This window comes from Saccoglossus kowalevskii, chromosome 2 (genome assembly GCF_978046115.1).
Source record: "Saccoglossus kowalevskii chromosome 2, keSacKowa6.1, whole genome shotgun sequence".
Taxonomy (NCBI): domain Eukaryota; kingdom Metazoa; phylum Hemichordata; class Enteropneusta; family Harrimaniidae; genus Saccoglossus; species Saccoglossus kowalevskii.
The window spans coordinates 7,895,808-7,915,629 of record NC_140642.1 but is presented as its reverse complement, the minus strand read 5'-3'; the positions used below and the strand labels follow the sequence as shown (position 1 = coordinate 7,915,629).

Genomic DNA, 19,822 nt, shown 5'->3' with positions numbered 1-19,822 from the left:
CACATTATCCATTATCTAGTATAGAATGCACACATTATCCACTATCTAGTATAGAATGCACACATTATTCAACATCCAGTATAGAATGCACGCATTATCCACAATTCAATATAAAATGCACACATTATCCACGATCTAATATAGAATTCGCACACTACTATTATCAACAATCTAGTATAGAATGCACACATTATCCACTATCTAATACAGAATTCACACATTATCCACTCTCTAGTATTAAATGCACATATTACCCACTATAGAATTCACACATTACCCACCACCCAGAATAGAATGCATACATTATCCAACATCCAATATAGAATGCACACATTATCCATTATCTAGTATAGAATGCACACATTATCCACTATCTAGTATAGAATGCACATATTATTCAACATCCAGTATAGAATGCACGCATTATCCACAATTCAATATAAAATGCACACATTATCTACCATCCAATATAGAATGCACACATTATCCAATATCTAGTATAGAATGAACAAATTTCCACTATCCAGTATAGAATTCACAAATTATCCACTATCTAGTATAGAAGGCACACATTATCCACGATCTAATATAGAATTCACACATTACACCATCCAACATAGAATTCACAAATTATCCACTATCTAGTATAAGTGCACACATTATTCATTATATATTCTAGCACAGAATGCACAAATATCTACTATATAGTATAGAATGCACACATCATTCAACATCCAATATAGAATGCACACATTATTCTCCAACAGGTATAGAATGCACACATTATCCACGATCTAATATAGAATTCACACATTACACCATCCAACATAGAAAGCACACATTATCAATTATCTAGTATAGAATGCACACATTATCCATTATCTAATATAGAATTCACACATTATCCACTATATAGTATAGAATGCACACATTATCCACCATCCAGTATAGAATGCACATACTATCCATTATCTAATATAGAATTCACACTTTATCCACTATCTAATATAGAATTCACACATTATCCACCATCCAGTATAGAATGCACACATTATCCATTATCTAGTATAGAATGCACACATTATCCATTATCTAATATCGAATTCACACATTACACCATCCAACATAGAAAGCACACATTATCAATTATCTAGTATAGAATGCACACATTATCCATTATCTAATATAGAATTCACACATTATCCACTATATAGTATAGAATGCACACATTATCCACCATCCAGTATAGAATGCACATACTATCCATTATCTAATATAGAATTCACACTTTATCCACTATCTAATATAGAATTCACACATTATCCACCATCCAGTATAGAATGCACACATTATCCATCATCCAATATAGAATTCACACATTATCCATTATCTAGTATAGAATGCACACATTGTCCAATATCTAGTATAGAATGTAAACATTATTAAACATCCAGTATAGAATGCACGCATTATCCACAATTCAATATAAAATGCACACATTATCCACGATCTAATATAGAATTCACACACTACTATTATCAACAATCTAGTATAGAATGCACACATTATCCACTATCTAATATAGAATTCACACATTATCCACTATCTAGTATTAAATGCACATATTACCCACTATAGAATGCACACATTATCCATTGTATAGAATGCACAAATTTCCACTATCCAGTATAGAATTCACAAATTATCCACTATTTAGTATAGAATGCACACATTATCTACGATCTAATATAGAATTCACACATTACACCATCCAACATAGAATGCACACATTATCAATTATCTAGTATAGAATGCACACATTATCCATTATCTAATATCGAATTCACACATTATCCACTATATAGTATAGAATGCACGCATTATCCACCATCCTGTATAGAATGCACACACTATCCATTATTTAATATAGAATTCACACTTTATCCACTATCTAATATAGAATTCACACATTATCCACCATCCAGTATAGAATGCACACATTATCCACCATCCAATATAGAATGCACACATTATCCATTATCTAGTATAGAATGCACACATTATCCACTATCTAGTATAGAATGCACACATTATTCAACATCCAGTATAGAATGCACGCATTATCCACAATTCAATATAAAATGCACACATTATCCACGATCTAATATAGAATTCGCACACTACTATTATCAACAATCTAGTATAGAATGCACACATTATCCACTATCTAATACAGAATTCACACATTATCCACTCTCTAGTATTAAATGCACATATTACCCACTATAGAATTCACACATTACCCACCACCCAGAATAGAATGCACACATTATCCAACATCCAATATAGAATGCACACATTATCCATTATCTAGTATAGAATGCACACATTATCCACTATCTAGTATAGAATGCACATATTATTCAACATCCAGTATAGAATGCACGCATTATCCACAATTCAATATAAAATGCACACATTATCCACGATCTAATATAGAATTCACACACTACTATTATCAACAATCTAGTATAAAATGCACACATTATCCACTATCTAATATAGAATGCATACATTATCCACCATCCAGTATACAATGCACACATTATCCACTAATTCACACATTATCCAGTATCTAGTATAGAATGCACATATTATCCACTATAGAATGCACATATTATCCACTATAGAATGCATAAATTATCTAGTATAGAATGCATAAATTATCTAGTATAGGATGCACACATTATCCACTATCTAATATTATCCACGACCCAGTATAGAATGCACACATTATCCACCACCAAGGATAGAACGCACACATTATCCACTATTATAATTCACACATTATCCACTATCTTGTATATAATGCACATATTATCCACTATAGAATGCACACATTATCCATTATCTAGTATAGAATGCACACATTATCCACTATCTAATATTATCTACCATCCATTATAGAATGCGCACATTATCCACCATCAAGGATATAATGCACACATTACCCACTATTATAATTCACACATTATCCACTATCTAGTATATAATGCTCATATTATCCACTACAGAATGCACACATTATCTAGTATAGAATGCACACATTATCCATTATCCAGTATAGAATGCACATATTGTCCACCATCCAGTATACAATGCATACATTATCCACCATCCATTACACAATGCACACATTATCCACCATCCAGTATACAATGCACATATTATCTATTAATTCACACATTATCCACTATCTAGTATAGAATGTACACATTATACACTATAGAATGCATACATTATCTAGTATAGAATGCACACATTATCCACCATCCAGTATACAATGCACACATTATCCACTATCTAGTATAGAATGCACATATTATCCACTATAGAATGCATACATTATCTAGTATAGAATTCACACATTATCCACCATCCAGTATAGAATGTACACATTATCCACTATCTAGTATATAATGCACATATTATTATAGAATGCACACACCATCTAATATAGAATTCACACATTATTCATCTGGTAGAGAGCACACAATATCACTATCTAGTATAGAATGCACACATTATCCACCATCCAGTATATATTGTACATATTATCTATTATCTAATCCACACATCATCCACTATAGAAGGCACACACTATCTAGTATAGAATGCACACATAATCCACTATCTAGTATAGAATGCACACATTATCCACCATCCAGTATAGAATGCACGCATTATCCACAATTCAATATAAAATGCACACATTATCCACGATCTAATATAGAATTCACACACTACTATTATCAACAATCTAGTATAAAATGCACACATTATCCACTATCTAATATAGAATGCACACATTATCCATTATCTAGTATAGAATGCACTTTATCCACTATCTAATATAGAATTCACACATTATCCACCATCCAGTATACAATGCACACATTATCCACTAATTCACACATTATCCAGTATCTAGTATAGAATGCACATATTATCCACTATAGAATGCACATATTATCCACTATAGAATGCATAAATTATCTAATATAGAATGCACACATTATCCACTATCTAATATTATCTACTATCCAGTATAGAATGTGCACATTATCCACCATCAAGGATATAATGCACACATTACCCACTATTATAATTCACACATTATCCACTATCTAGTATATAATGCACATATTATCCACTACAGAATGCACACATTATCTAGTATAGAATGCACACATTATCCACCATCCAGTATACAATGCACATATTATCCATTAATTCACACATTATCCACTATCTAGTATAGAATGTACACACTGAACACTATAGAATGCATACATTATCTAGTATAGAATGCATACATTATCTAGTATAGAATGCACACATTATCCACTAATTCACACATTATTCACTATCTAGTATAGAATGCACATATTATCCACTATAGAATGCATACATTATCTAGTATAGAATTCACACATTATCCATTATCCAGTATAGAATGCACACATTATCCACTATCTAGTATATAATGCACATATTATAGAATGCACACACCATCTAATATAGAATTCACACATTATTCATCTGGTAGAGAGCACACAATATCACTATCTAGTATAAAATGCACACATTATCCACCATCCAGTATATAATGCACATGTTATCCATTATCTAATCCACACATTATCCACTATAGAAGGCACACATTATCTAGTATAGAATGCACACATTATCCATTATCTAATATAGAATGCACACATTATCCACTATAGAAGGCACACATTATCTAGTATAGAATGCACACATTATCCATTATCTAATATAGAATGCACACATTATCCACCATCCACTATAGAATGCACACATTATCTAGTATAGAATGCACACATTATCTGCTATCCTGTATAGAACGCTTTTTATTCTCAGAATGTGAATTGTACCAATGATGTAAGAATTAACAGTTCAATAAGTGAAGAGGGGGAGAAATTGCACCATTGAAAACACTACAAATTCAAGCTTCGCTTCCACAAACACGCAACTTTTCTGTGTAATATACAGCATTAAAATACAATTTACAAATCAGTGTAGTCAATTTAGATTATGATAAAAAATATCAAATATACCGGTAGCCAAGACCATGTGTACCAAAAAGGGGCCACCAGAGTAATGAGTTTAGCAGTTTTATTTGACTGTAACATTCGGTGAAGTATTGATGACTGGTCTACATACATCTATTCTCAATGCATCATAGCCTAATGAACACACCACAGTTACAATTCACTTTCATCATTGCCATTGCTGACTAATTTGCATTCCAGGCCTTACTCTCAGGCCTACATCAATGATAGGTAAGTACAATCCTCTGCCGATACGTTTCATCATTCTGAAAAGTTTGGAATGCAAATAGTCAGCAATGGATAATGATAAAGGTGAATCAGACAAATTGATTATTAGTTTCGTGCATAATAAATTAGTTCAAATTAAAACTAAAAAAAAAAAATGCTTCTGAGTATTTCAGAGTAAAAATGCAATATACAACATCAACCAGTATTTCCACAAACATTTAGTTAAATTCCAATATTAAATTAATATATGTACAGTAAAAGTAATTTTCTATCGTTCAACCCATTGTATTAAGAGTTTAATTAAGTCAAATAAAATTAATAATTTACCATTAACTGAAAGTGAATATTGTATTTAAAATTTGTAGAATCATATTTCTTATAAAGCTGCAATAATAAAATTCACCATTTAAAAGTTATTGCAAATGATCCGTTACGGCAGTATTATTACTGATATTTGGTACTCTGTAGTTTTTTGCATGTTTTGTTGGAGGTTATTACATAATACTGCTATAAACCCTTTTGTAGTATACTTGAGCTGAAATGTACTATAGATTCATCTACTTTCAGATGATGAGAATTTTTATTTCTCATAGAGATGATGATTCTATAATGAAGCCAATCAATGACTCCAAATCTACACCATCAGCGAAGAAGTAACAATATTATTACAATTCTGATCATATTCAGTCACTGGGCAAATTATTGTCTCTTTTCCAATATCACAAGTGAACATTTGCTGCATATAAAATGAGGCATTGACCAATCAAATTTCACATAAGCATTGTCCAATCACATTTAACATTGGCGTTGGCCAATCACATTTTACATAGGCGTTGGCCAATTGACATGAACATTCTTGTTTCTGTATCCAAATATGTGAGGTTGTCTTTTAGTATGGAGGTCACTTTTCAGTTGCTGCGGACAATCTCTCGGTCCTAGTTCTTGTTCTGTGAATTGAAATCAGAGTCAGGGTAAAAAGGCAACGGGTGATATGAATTGTAAAATATCTAGATCATGTGTAAATACAAACAAATACATGAACCAGTAATACGAATGTAAACAATAACATAAACTGTAAAATACCAAGACAACATTTGATAATGTGTCTCATTAGTGAAAGACCCACTTTTGGACATACTGCCTTCAAATGCAAGATAGATATTTCCCAAAATCTTAGAACTGGTGTATAATCAGTAAATTGTTCAGCATGGAACAAATCCTACCTGTGTCATCAGCTACCAAGTAAAGCAAAAAGTCGTCAGGATTATCAACATCTAGTTTGCTAGCTATTAACTGACCTGTTAAAGTATATAGAGAGATACATAGAAGTACCCCGTATTTGTCTTCAGTTAAGCGCCACCTTCAATTAGGCGCCAGTGCCACAAAAACTTTGTATTTTACACCTCAATTAAGCGCCAGACAAAGTTGAAATTTTGGCACGTAATGATCGTGAATTGGGCGCCGGCGGATCGACTACCGGTTACCGGTTCGTAGCGATGGACACGATCGCGGAAGTCCCTCGCTGTTACTGTACGAATGAATGGCTTTTATGTAAAAAAAATTGGTTTTGTTTCTAACAATTTTTAAGAAATTGGTTTATAATCTCTTGAAACATGTCTTTTTAGTCTACTGTAGAAAATATCAGCGTGGTTTTTAATTTCGCAGTAAGTCCATAAAAACGAAATTAAAACAATGCGAAAATGTTCTGTTTCAAATGCGCTGTTGTCACAGTAAACAGTGTTAAATTATTCTTTAAATGCTCAGTTTACTTTCCAAAAATAACTAATTTCTTGATTTGAAAAAAAAAATCATGCCGTTTTTCCCACCAAAATCAAAGCCAAAATATCGCAAACATCGGCAAATCACTTCCGCATTGCGTTCATACATTATTTAAATGAGCTATGGTAATTTGATCACGTTGGCATCATCCAGCATTTTGATTGGTTAATTAACGACTTGACCTATCAGGTCAAAAAACGCGTTCCAGGTCAAGTCCTAGACAGGAAGCATGGCAGACATCGAATCGCGCCGAGCGTTTACATGCGACCAGAATCATTCGCTTACGATGAAATTAAGTTGAATTTTACTTGCATTTTATTTTTTGTACGTTATTATAACTACTACTGAGTAATAATCGTAACCGTGGAATGCAGCATGACCGGATTTTGCTACCGTGATCATTGACTACTAAGCGTTGAATTTGTGTTTGTTTTATTTTTCTGTTGATTGTACGGCAAACTGTGAATGTTTTCTAAAGAATGATAATTTTTGTATAACTTTCTAAACTGTCTGAAAATGGGTCATTTACTCAGTATTTAAAATAAAGGCTACAGTGACTAAGCGTCAGACTGTAATGTAAAATATTGTCAATAATCTATCACCAGAATGGAGCAAAAACAATGGCTTGTAACACAGTTACCGGTACTAGAACTTGAAGTGCTTGAAATAAGCGCCATTTGAAACAAAGTTGCTCAAATTTAACCACAAATAAGCGCCACCATGACGTGAAAGTGTAACAAAGTGGCGCCTAATTGAAGACAAATACGGTATTAATGAGCCTTTATATAAAACACATAAACATAATGGTAACACATTTATAATAGTCCAATCATACCAGTGCAGAACTGATCAGCAACATCTACTAGTAACCTGATATAACTCTGTTTGACATGGGTGAAACGTGAATACTTACAAACATCACTAGTTGTCATAGATGGCGTTATTGGTAATGTCTTGGACATAATGACATCATTCTCATTATCATGGAAGGCTATTTTTAGAAATCCCTGCATATCACTGATGCATGGCAGTCTTGTATCATCTTCCTCCTCTAGATGCATGTTTTTAATCACACACACTGATGAGACAATGCAAAACATACATTATGTAAGTATATTGGATAATAGAAATGTAACCAGTAGGGTTTCAACCCTACAATGTAATCACCATCAAATAATAAGTAAAATGTTTATGAATTGATGATTTAATGGCATTCTTGAGAACAAAATTTTGCAAATCCCACTGTGACTTGGTATCCTTAGAATACAACTGAAGGTCACTGTGACTCAGTAACATTTTTATGTCATGATTTTCACCGACTTGCGATATGACAATTTTGTAAAATTTAAATGGATAGTATTGGACTTACCTGCACTACTTAATGTTGTTAAATAATATCCACCTTGTCCAATCAGCAGATTGGGATCCAGCAAACCCCACATGTAATCAGCGTCAATCTCAGCCGTTTTGACATCACAGTGAGCAAGCACATAGATGAACACAGGCAGAAAATCTAGAAGACAACCATACTTGAATAAATGAAGGAAAATGACGCCACAGTGCGCCAACCAAGAGTAAATAATTAATGATATATAACTACATGATCACAATGAACACACACTAACTTGCATCTCAGACACACACATATTACATGTGTTAACTCAATACATAGAATGTAATGGGAATGTGAAAGACTTACCATCAGCACCCATAGACTCCACAGCTTCATGCCCATCCCTTGTATCTTTTGTCTGAAATATAACATAGCACATTTCAGTGATGAATCATAGATGTACAAACAGTTATTTATAAACACACTTTATAAAGTGTAGCACATTTCATGGTTCATTCAGGGGTTAACAAACTGAAAGTCTATTTTTTTAGTTCCTACTATTTTTATTAGATAAACAAATTAATAAGTTAGCTTTGCTTTCACTAATTCGTGTCATAATTATACCAGTATGTCCATATTTACAATGAGTATGTAGGCGATTTCATACTGTGTTCACATCTTTTTTTGTGTTCATTTACGCTAACAAAACAAATGTTGACTTACAGAAAAACAGAATGGGAGTATCAACACTAGCGTTACTATTACATGTACATAAATCAGCAGAAAAACAGATAAGAACTCATTACACTGGTGTAAAGGGGCTTAAATACAACAGTGGCAACACTGGGGATCATTCGCAAAGGGTGTTGTAAGTGCATTTGAGTGTCACAATGAACTGTATTTAAGTTAATATCTTATTTCAAAGTAGGCAGGCTTGCCATGTGTAAAATGTTAAGGTAGTTTAGGTTGTTAACTGATCTGTATATAATGTTGAACACAAACTATGTTGCTTGGTTCCAACATAGATCTAAAATTAAATTAGCTCCATGTTCCAACAAGTTTACATGTACATGACTCATTATTGTTGACTATTATTGCTTGATTAAAATAGCTACAAAATTTCTTTTACCTTCATGCTATGAGTCAGTACCATTGAGTGAATTACCCATCACATTTTGAGTGAATTTACATTTACGATTAAACCAAATACTTATCTTTTTAATTATCACGGTACTTTGAGAATAAAGTATTAATTAAAGACAATGTCCAGCATTATAATACCATGAACACACAAATACTGGTAAGTCATTCACTTCCAAGACAGCCAGTTACACACATGGAGCTCCATGCTGCACACAAACCCCCAAAATAACAAAATGAACCAACCAACACCATTCTGTACACATGCAGTAGTTTTGGAATATGTTCACTCATATTCTACCATAGCAAAGTTGTAGGGTAGTAAATATTGGATAGCACTTACTGATTTATAGATAGTGTTGACAGCTTTCAAGAGACAGTCCATCTTACTAAGTGGTGAATATGCCTTGTACATTTTATTAAAAAAGTGTTGCAGTACTACCATACTCGCACCTTGTGGTGGTATGAACACAGACTGTACAAATACAATAAATTATCATATGTGAAAAATTACAGAATGTGGGAAAAAAAGGTAAATTAGAAGCTTGACAAACTGAAATATTTATTTCCTATAAAGAAAACCGTAATTAAACAATAGACATTAAACAACATTCATTTAATTATATGTGGTTATAATTCAAAGTGCGCCCTCATGAGTTTCTAATTCTGCCATAGAGGGGGTAAATCCATGTTAAGAGTCATTCACTCTTGCCTAATATTTTTTTTCCCCAAACTAAAATGATTTAATGTAATGTGCAAAATGCTACAGAAACAATACAGAAGAATTTTCTACAGTTATGACATAGTGGCCTATACATGTAACAGTCCCTACGACTTTACAGCCTTTGGCACTTTGCAAACGTATTGCTGTATTTGATTAAATCATTTTAGTTTAGTTTAGTTTAGTTTAGTTTAGTTTAGAAAAAAAACATTAGGTTAGAGGGACTGTCAACAGTCATTCCTGGGAAATCCTATAATAGAAATACTGAACATATTGCATGTGATATTTGAGATTGTGATTTTTCAATTATTCATACAGATAGTACAAGATTAGCCGAGTGCAGACATGTGATAAATGTTGGAATCAATGATTCTGATTTCTTACCCTAACTCCAAGTTCCTCTGGTGTTTTAGTTTTGGCAGTTTTCAGATTTTCATTCAATAATTGAATGGATTTATTCCTGTCAAATAAAAAAAACATATTCAACACATAATTTGACAATAACATACAAAGAAGACAAGAGACACATATGTCATCACATAGAATAGAATATAGCTTCATTGTCATCAATTTCAATGATCAAAAAATCTAAGAATCACACTCTACTGGCTGAGACTAGTAGATGTGTGCTTTCAATGGTTTTATCACTTACCTGCTGTACTTCCTGGTAAGGTATTGGTAGATGTTTACTTTCAATGGTTTTATCACTTACCTGCTGTACTTCCTGGTAAGGTATTGGTAGATGTTTACTTTCAATGGTTTTATCACTTACCCGCTGTACTCTCTGGTAAGGCATTGGTAGAAGTGTGCTTTCAATGGTTTTATCAATTACCTGCTGTACTCTCTGGTAAGGCATTGGTAAATGTTTACTTTCAATGGTTTTATCACTTACCTGCTGTACTCTCTGGTAAGGCATTGGTAGATGTGTGCTTTCAATGGTTTTATCACTTACCCGCTGTACTCTCTGGTAAGGCATTGGTAGAAGTGTGCTTTCAATGGTTTTATCAATTACCTGCTGTACTCTCTGGTAAGGCATTGGTAGATGTTTACTTTCAATGGTTTTATCACTTACCCGCTGTACTCTCTGGTAAGGCATTGGTAGAAGTGTGCTTTCAATGGTTTTATCAATTACCTGCTGTACTCTCTGGTAAGGCATTGGTAGATGTTTACTTTCAATGGTTTTATCACTTACCTGCTGTACTCTCTGGTAAGGCATTGGTAGAAGTGTGCTTTCAATGGTTTTATCAATTACCTGCTGTACTCTCTGGTAAGGCATTGGTAGATGTTTACTTTCAATGGTTTTATCACTTACCCGCTGTACTCTCTGGTAAGGCATTGGTAGATGTGTGCTTTCAATGGTTTTATCACTTACCCGCTGTACTCTCTGGTAAGGCATTGGTAGAAGTGTGCTTTTGATAGTTTTATCACTTACCTGCTGTACTCTTTGGTAAGGCATTGGTAGATGTGTGCTTTCAATGGTTTTATCACTTACCTGCTGTACTCTCTGGTAAGGCATTGGTAGATGTGTGCTTTCAATGGTTTTATCACTTACCTGCTGTACTCTCTGGTAAGGCATTGGTAGAAGTGTGCTTTCAATGGTTTTATCACTTGCCTGCTGTACTCTTTGGTAAGGCATTGGTAGATGTGTGCTTTCAATGGTTTTCTCACTTGCCTGCTGTACTCTTTGGTAAGGCATTGGTAGATGTGTGCTTTCAGTGGTTTTATCACTTACCTGCTGTACTCTCTGGTAAGGCATTGGTAGATGTGTGCCTTCAATGGTTTTATCACTTACCTGCTGTATTCTCTGGTAAGGCATTGGTAGATGTGTGCTTTTAATGGTTTTATCACTTGCCTGCTGTACTCTTTGGTAAGGCATTGGTAGATGTGTGCTTTCAATGGTTTTATCACTTACCTGCTGTACTCTCTGGTAAGGCATTGGTAGATGTGTGCCTTCAATGGCTTTATCACTTACCTGCTGTATTCTCTGGTAAGGCATTGGTAGATGTGTGCTTTTAATGGTTTTATCACTTACCCGCTGTACTCTCTGGTAAGGCATTGGTAGATGTGTGCTTTCAATGGTTTTATCACTTACCTGCTGTACTCTCTGGTAAGGCATTGGTAGATGTGTGCTTTCAGTGGTTTTATCACACATTTATGTAAAGCACCTTCAATTATTGCATCTTCATTATCAAGGGATTCATCTGGTCCCAGCTGAAACAAATTTCATAATGGTTTGAATTTTTGTAATCTTGACCATGACAACAAACTATAGCTCCACTACGAAATTAGATGTTTGGACAAAACATTGTGGTAATGTGGATATAACATGATGAACTGCAGGAAGCAACAGATCAGAATATAATGAAATACACACCAAACCATTATTTACTTCAATAATTTCAACGAGTAGCTGGTAATGTCGCTTCTCTATGTGCAGCAGAAATGATGCAACATTTGCATATGTAGGTTTCCGTGCTTTGGTTGTCATTATGTTGATGCTGACCAATGAAACAAAAAAACAAATACAAACAACAGATAAACCCAAATTGCTCACCTTGGCTTTTTCTCTGTTAAGTACACATTGTAAACCAATATCTTCTTGGATTAAATGATGTTTTATGCCATTCATAAACTGTCGGACATTTCTCATAACAGTGGCTGAATTACTCTCAGTACTTTCTTTAGTACACTGGATGAAGTTGACCACAGAATGTCCAAATGTGATATTCATGTTAGTAGACATCCTGTAAAACAAACCCAAACCATCAAAGATCAGTAAATACAGAAGGCACATTAAAATAATTAGCCAACAATTTTTGATTCTGTCTAAAATTGGACTGAAGCAACTCACTTGATAATGTACGCTTGTATTTTCCGACTTGGATCTTGCTTCCTTCGTTTTAAAACCATTGATGGTGGAGCTATAAATAGAGAATAAGTTACAAATCAATATTCTAAACATAATTCAAGACAACATGTTAAATATTTAATAAATATGGTGACTGTATTTGACACTTTCACAGTCAATAGTGTTAGCAGACAATGTGTAAAACAATGGTTGTAAATTTACACTCTAAAATAAATCATACATTTCATCGTGCCATGCAACTATTAGAACTAATCAAATACTGTTTCTGGGAATATAGAAAACAAAAATAATATAATATAAAATATATTTGTATTATTAGCATTTTCATTGATAATAATCAACACAATACTAGTGTGCATTTGGCATGTCCATAAAATGAATTCATAAATTACATGTAAGGATAATATTTTTATTTGAAGAATTGGTACAGTAAACAACTATAAAAAGACACATGGTATGCAAGGTATGGTTGTTCGCAACGATTTGCACCTCATTTGCAATAAATTTTGGGAAGCATTGAATAAAATTTACTCAGCACATCTAAATGTTGTTTATCGTGTTCACTTCCTGTTTGATTGCATGTTAGAATTTATGTGTTAACTTTTATGTATAGTGTTCTGTTCATGCAGTTTCATGAAGATTTGCTCTGAAATCCTACAAACCCATTTCCAACAATATTCAGACCATCAGATATGTCAGATGTTAAAACCTGGAGCTTTGGGAATGATCTTAAGTGTGCAACTTAAAGTCTTCATATGAAAATCTACAAACAACAATTCAGCAAATAAAATTACACAAAATGTAAATCACTTACTTAGTAATGGCTTGAATTTTTCTTTTAATCCCAAAGATTTTCTTCGATTACTCTTATCAGGTTCATTTTCTTTCTCATCATCTTCTAGTAAAGCAGCATGGTCATCATCCAGGTAAAAGATACTCATCATCAATCCACCATCCTTATTTTTTGGTGAGAATGGTGTTTTATTCTTTTTTGATGTTCTCCCACGAGTGTTTCTTTTTGTCTGGGTGGCAGAAGTATCACTGTTCCTTTCTAAAGTTAAATTTGTCTGCACTGATTTTTCATTTGCTGATGACTCATCAGTAGAATTGGTGAATGATGGTTGGTGTTTTGTTTCCCCCAGATTCATCAAATCCTCCCACAAATTACTATTCCAAGGGTCGTCAAACACAGTCCCAGAACTAGCAACGCTTGGTTTCAAAGAGGCACTGTCCCTTGATATAGCTGATGATCTTCCACGTGGAATTGGTGTATTGACATCATCAACATTAAATTCTGAGAATCCCGCTTCATTTTCCGGTAGAAACACAGAGTCAGTACTAAAAACACTAGAGGTATAACTACTCACAGTAGATCTTTTCTCATCCGTACCAGTAAATGCCCAGTTTAAATTATCTTGTGCAGAGCATTTGGCCACATTCATTGAATTGACACTGATATTACTATCAGAAAATGTTTCCCAATCTTGTTTCTTTTTCACAGGAAGACTGGATGCAGAGTTCAAAGGATCAAATGCCTTGAGTGTTTCACCTGGTCGTTGTATGACAGGTGACTTAACTGGTTTTAGAATTGACGCATCACAGGATGGCACCCTGATATCTAAGATATCCGATCTATTTTCATCGTTTGAGGCTGATACAGCTGACATGTCACTTCCAAATGATGTAAAACTAGTCCTATTACTTGAACCACTCATATTGTCTAAGACTGTTGATATGCCGGTACTGTCAAAACTATTCCTAGATGTGTTACTGCTTGAAACACTGCTATTACCTCCTAGCTGAGAACTGCCAGACAATGCACTAAGTCTATTGCTAGTTGTACTGGGCCCTGGAGACAGCATAAATCGATTTGAAGCTGAAAATGCTGATGAAGATGGTTGATCTGAAGGTACCCAAGGATTTTGACTTCCTGTACTAGGTACGTTATAAGGATCTTCTGGTGAAGGGATTACAGGTGCAGTACCATCGCGTTTCGGAGGTAATAACGATGGTCCCAACATAGACGGTGGCAGCTGATTCATATACATTCCAAAAGACGACGGCGGCAAATGATTCTGCTTTGTGGCTTCATACGGAGAATAATAATCACCCGAGGAGCGTTCAACCCTGGGTGAACTTTCACTTGAACTACTGTGCAGAGGGTTCTGATAATACAAAGGTACTTGATTAGCTGGTGGTGGAGGTGGTGCCCCAGCAGGAGCAGGATATCGTTTATTAGAATCCGAATCAAACTGCGATGATAGCTCAACCCACTTAGCAGGAGGAGACTTAGCTGGAGGACTAGACATGCTTCCAGTCCGATATGCAGGGTTGGTAAAACTAACAGGTATTGTTGTATTATTAAGTTGAACAGCTGGCATAGTATAACTTCTAGGTTGTAATGTTGGACTTGCTACTGACACATTCTGTACTATGGTTGTAGATTGCACAACAGATTGTTTGTCATCATCATTTAAAGGTACATATGCTTCACTCTTGTATACTTTGTTTGGTGATACTTTAAGTAATTCAATAGCAGGAAGTGTAGCTGAACGGTTCATTGATGAAGTCCAAAAATCTATAAGATCAATAAATAATAGCAGGTTTTAGTATCCTATCACAATGAAACTCATAATCTCAGATTGCAATGAATATAAGTGGGTCCTAGTAAAACTGGGGCTGAAAATATTAACATGGGTCTAGTAAATCTAAGACTGACAGTTCTTACATGGTTCTGGTAAACCTAAGGCTGACATGACAGTTCTTACATGGTTCTAGTAAACCTAAGGCTGACAGTTCTTCCATGGTTCAAGTAAACCTAAGGCTGACAGTTCTTACATAGTTCTAGTAAACCTAAGGCTGACAGTTCTTACATGGTTCAAGTAAACCTAAGGCTGACAGTTCTTACATGGTTCTGGTAAACCTAAGGCTGACATGACAGTTCTTACATGGTTCTAGTAAACCTAAGGCTGACAGTTCTTACATAGTTCTAGTAAACCTAAGGCTGACATGACAGTTCTTACATGGTTCTAGTAAACCTAAGGCTGACAGTTCTTACATAGTTCTAGTAAACCTAAGGCTGACAGTTCTTACATAGTTCTAGTAAACCTAAGGCTGACAGTTCTTACATGGTTCTGGTAAACCTAAGGCTGACAGTTCTTCCATGGTTCTAGTAAACCTAAGGCTGACAGTTCTTACATGGTTCTAGTAAACCTAAGGCTGACAGTTCTTACATGGTTCAAGTAAACCTAAGGCTGACAGTTCTTACATGGTTCTAGTAAACCTAAGGCTGACAGTTCTTACATGGTTCTAGTAAACCTAAGGCTGACAGTTCTTACATGGTTCAAGTAAACCTAAGGCTGACAGTTCTTACATGGTTCTAGTAAACCTAAGACTGACAGTTCTTACATGGTTCTGGTAAACCTAAGGCTGACATGACAGTTCTTACATGGTTCTAGTAAACCTAAGACAGACAGTTCTTACATGGTTCTGGTAAACCTAAGGCTGACACGACAGTTCTTACATGGTTCTAGTAAACCTAAGGCTGACAGTTCTTCCATGGTTCAAGTAAACCTAAGGCTGACAGTTCATACATGGTTCTAGTAAACCTATGATTGACAGTTCTTCCATGGTTCTAGTAAACCTAAGACTGACAGTTCTTACATGGTTCTAGTAAACCTAAGGCTGACAGTTCTTACATGGTTCTAGTAAACCTAAGGCTGACAGTTCTTCCATGGTTCTAGTAAACCTAAATCTGACAGTTCTTCCATGGTTCTAGTAAACCTAAGGCTGACAGTTCTTACATGGTTCTAGTAAACCTGAGGCTGACAGTTCTTACATGGTTCTAGTAAACCTAAGGCTGACAGTTCTTACATGGTTTTAGTAAACCTAAATCTGACAGTTCTTCCATGGTTCTAGTAAACCTAAGGCTGACAGTTCTTACATGGTTCTAGTAACCTAAGGCTGACAGTTCTTTCATGGTTCTAGTAAACCTAAATCTGACAGTTCTTCCATGGTTCTAGTAAACCTAAGGCTGACAGTTCTTACATGGTTCTAGTAAACCTAAGACTGACAGTTCTTACATGGTTCTAGTAAACCTAAATCTGACAGTTCTTACATGGTTCTAGTAAACCTAAGACTGACAGTTCTTACATGGTTCTAGTAAACCTAAGGCTGACAGTTCTTACATGGTTCTAGTAAACCTAAATCTGACAGTTCTTCCATGGTTCTAGTAAACCTAAGGCTGACAGTTCTTACATGGTTCTAGTAAACCTAAGACTGACAGTTCTTACATGGTTCTAGTAAACCTAAGACTGACAGTTCTTCCATGGTTCTAGTAAACCTGAGGCTGACAGTTCTTACATGGTTCTAGTAAACCTAAGACTGACAGTTCTTACATGGTTCTAGTAAACCTAAGGCTGACAGTTCTTCCATGGTTCTAGTAAACCTGAGACTGACAGTTCTTACATGGTTCTAGTAAACCTATGATTGACAGTTCTTCCATGGTTCTAGTAAACCTAAGACTGACAGTTCTTACATGGTTCTAGTAAACCTAAGGCTGACAGTTCTTACATGGTTCTAGTAAACCTAAGGCTGACAGTTCTTACATGGTTCTAGTAAACCTAAGGCTGACAGTTCTTTCATGGTTCTAGTAAACCTAAATCTGACAGTTCTTCCATGGTTCTAGTAAACCTAAGGCTGACAGTTCTTACATGGTTCTAGTAAACCTAAGACTGACAGTTCTTACATGGTTCTAGTAAACCTAAATCTGACAGTTCTTCCATGGTTCGAGTAAACCTAAGGCTGACAGTTCTTACATGGTTCTAGTAAACCTAAGGCTGACAGTTCTTACATGGTTCTAGTAAACCTAAATCTGACAGTTCTTCCATGGTTCTAGTAAACCTAAGGCTGACAGTTCTTACATGGTTCTAGTAAACCTAAGACTGACAGTTTTTACATGGTTCTAGTAAACCTAAGGCTGACAGTTCTTACATGGTTCTAGTAAACCTAAATCTGACAGTTCTTCCATGGTTCTAGTAAACCTAAGGCTGACAGTTCTTACATGGTTCTAGTAAACCTAAGACTGACAGTTCTTACGTGGTTCTAGTAAACCTAAGACTGACAGTTCTTCCATGGTTCTAGTAAACCTAAGGCTGACAGTTCTTACATGGTTCTAGTAAACCTAAGACTGACAGTTCTTACATGGTTCTAGTAAACCTAAATCTGACAGTTCTTCTATGGTTCGAGTAAACCTAAGACTGACAGTTCTTACATGGTTCTAGTAAACCTAAGGCTGACAGTTCTTACATGGTTCTAGTAAACCTAAATGTGACAGTTCTTCCATGGTTCTAGTAAACCTAAGGCTGACAGTTCTTACATGGTTCTAGTAAACCTAAGGCTGACAGTTCTTTCATGGTTCTAGTAAACCTAAATCTGACAGTTCTTCCATGGTTCTAGTAAACCTAAGGCTGACAGTTCTTACATGGTTCTAGTAAACCTAAGACTGACAGTTCTTACATGGTTCTAGTAAACCTAAATCTGACAGTTCTTCCATGGTTCGAGTAAACCTAAGGCTGACAGTTCTTACATGGTTCTAGTAAACCTAAGGCTGACAGTTCTTACATGGTTCTAGTAAACCTAAATCTGACAGTTCTTCCATGGTTCTAGTAAACCTAAGGCTGACAGTTCTTACATGGTTCTAGTAAACCTAAGACTGACAGTTTTTACATGGTTCTAGTAAACCTAAGGCTGACAGTTCTTACATGGTTCTAGTAAACCTAAATCTGACAGTTCTTCCATGGTTCTAGTAAACCTAAGGCTGACAGTTCTTACATGGTTCTAGTAAACCTAAGACTGACAGTTCTTACATGGTTCTAGTAAACCTAAGACTGACAGTTCTTCCATGGTTCTAGTAAACCTAAGGCTGACAGTTCTTACATGGTTCTAGTAAACCTAAGACTGACAGTTCTTACATGGTTCTAGTAAACCTAAATCTGACAGTTCTTCTATGGTTCGAGTAAACCTAAGGCTGACAGTTCTTACATGGTTCTAGTAAACCTAAGGCTGACAGTTCTTACATGGTTCTAGTAAACCTAAATGTGACAGTTCTTCCATGGTTCTAGTAAACCTAAGGCTGACAGTTCTTACATGGTTCTAGTAAACCTAAGACTGACAGTTCTTACATGGTTCTAGTAAACCTAAGGCTGACAGTTCTTACATGGTTCTAGTAAACCTAAATCTGACAGTTCTTCCATGGTTCTAGTAAACCTAAAAGGCTGACAGTTCTTACATGGTTCTAGTAAACCTGAGGCTGACAGTTCTTACATGGTTCTAGTAAACCTAAGACTGACAGTTCTTACATGGTTCTAGTAAACCTGAGGCTGACAGTTCTTACATGGTTCTAGTAAACCTAAGACTGACAGTTCTTACATGGTTCTAGTAAACCTAAGGCTGACAGTTCTTCCATGGTTCTAGTAAACCTGAGGCTGACAGTTCTTACATGGTTCTAGTAAACCTAAGACTGACAGTTCTTACATGGTTCTAGTAAACCTAAGGCTGACAGTTCTTCCATGGTTCTAGTAAACCTAAGGCTGACAGTTCTTACATGGTTCTAGTAA

The 19,822-nt window shown here is 35.2% G+C and overlaps 1 protein-coding gene across 1 annotated transcript in view; it reads right to left on the bottom strand.

Annotated features, from left to right (window-relative positions):
• Window positions 1-4,916: 4,916 nt before the first annotated feature.
• Window positions 4,917-19,822, bottom strand: part of LOC102808833 (uncharacterized) — a 33,600-nt gene continuing 18,694 nt past the window's right edge. The window contains exons 8-18 of the mRNA XM_085490542.1: window positions 14,020-15,783; window positions 13,188-13,257; window positions 12,891-13,080; window positions 12,429-12,547; window positions 10,721-10,796; window positions 9,959-10,090; window positions 8,842-8,893; window positions 8,512-8,655; window positions 8,056-8,220; window positions 6,587-6,661; window positions 4,917-6,310 (exon numbers count right to left, since the gene is read on the bottom strand). Coding sequence (XP_085346668.1) covers window positions 6,186-6,310; window positions 6,587-6,661; window positions 8,056-8,220; window positions 8,512-8,655; window positions 8,842-8,893; window positions 9,959-10,090; window positions 10,721-10,796; window positions 12,429-12,547; window positions 12,891-13,080; window positions 13,188-13,257; window positions 14,020-15,783 — 2,912 coding nt within the window. The 3' untranslated portion in view covers window positions 4,917-6,185. The remainder of the gene's footprint in view (window positions 6,311-6,586; window positions 6,662-8,055; window positions 8,221-8,511; window positions 8,656-8,841; window positions 8,894-9,958; window positions 10,091-10,720; window positions 10,797-12,428; window positions 12,548-12,890; window positions 13,081-13,187; window positions 13,258-14,019; window positions 15,784-19,822) is intronic.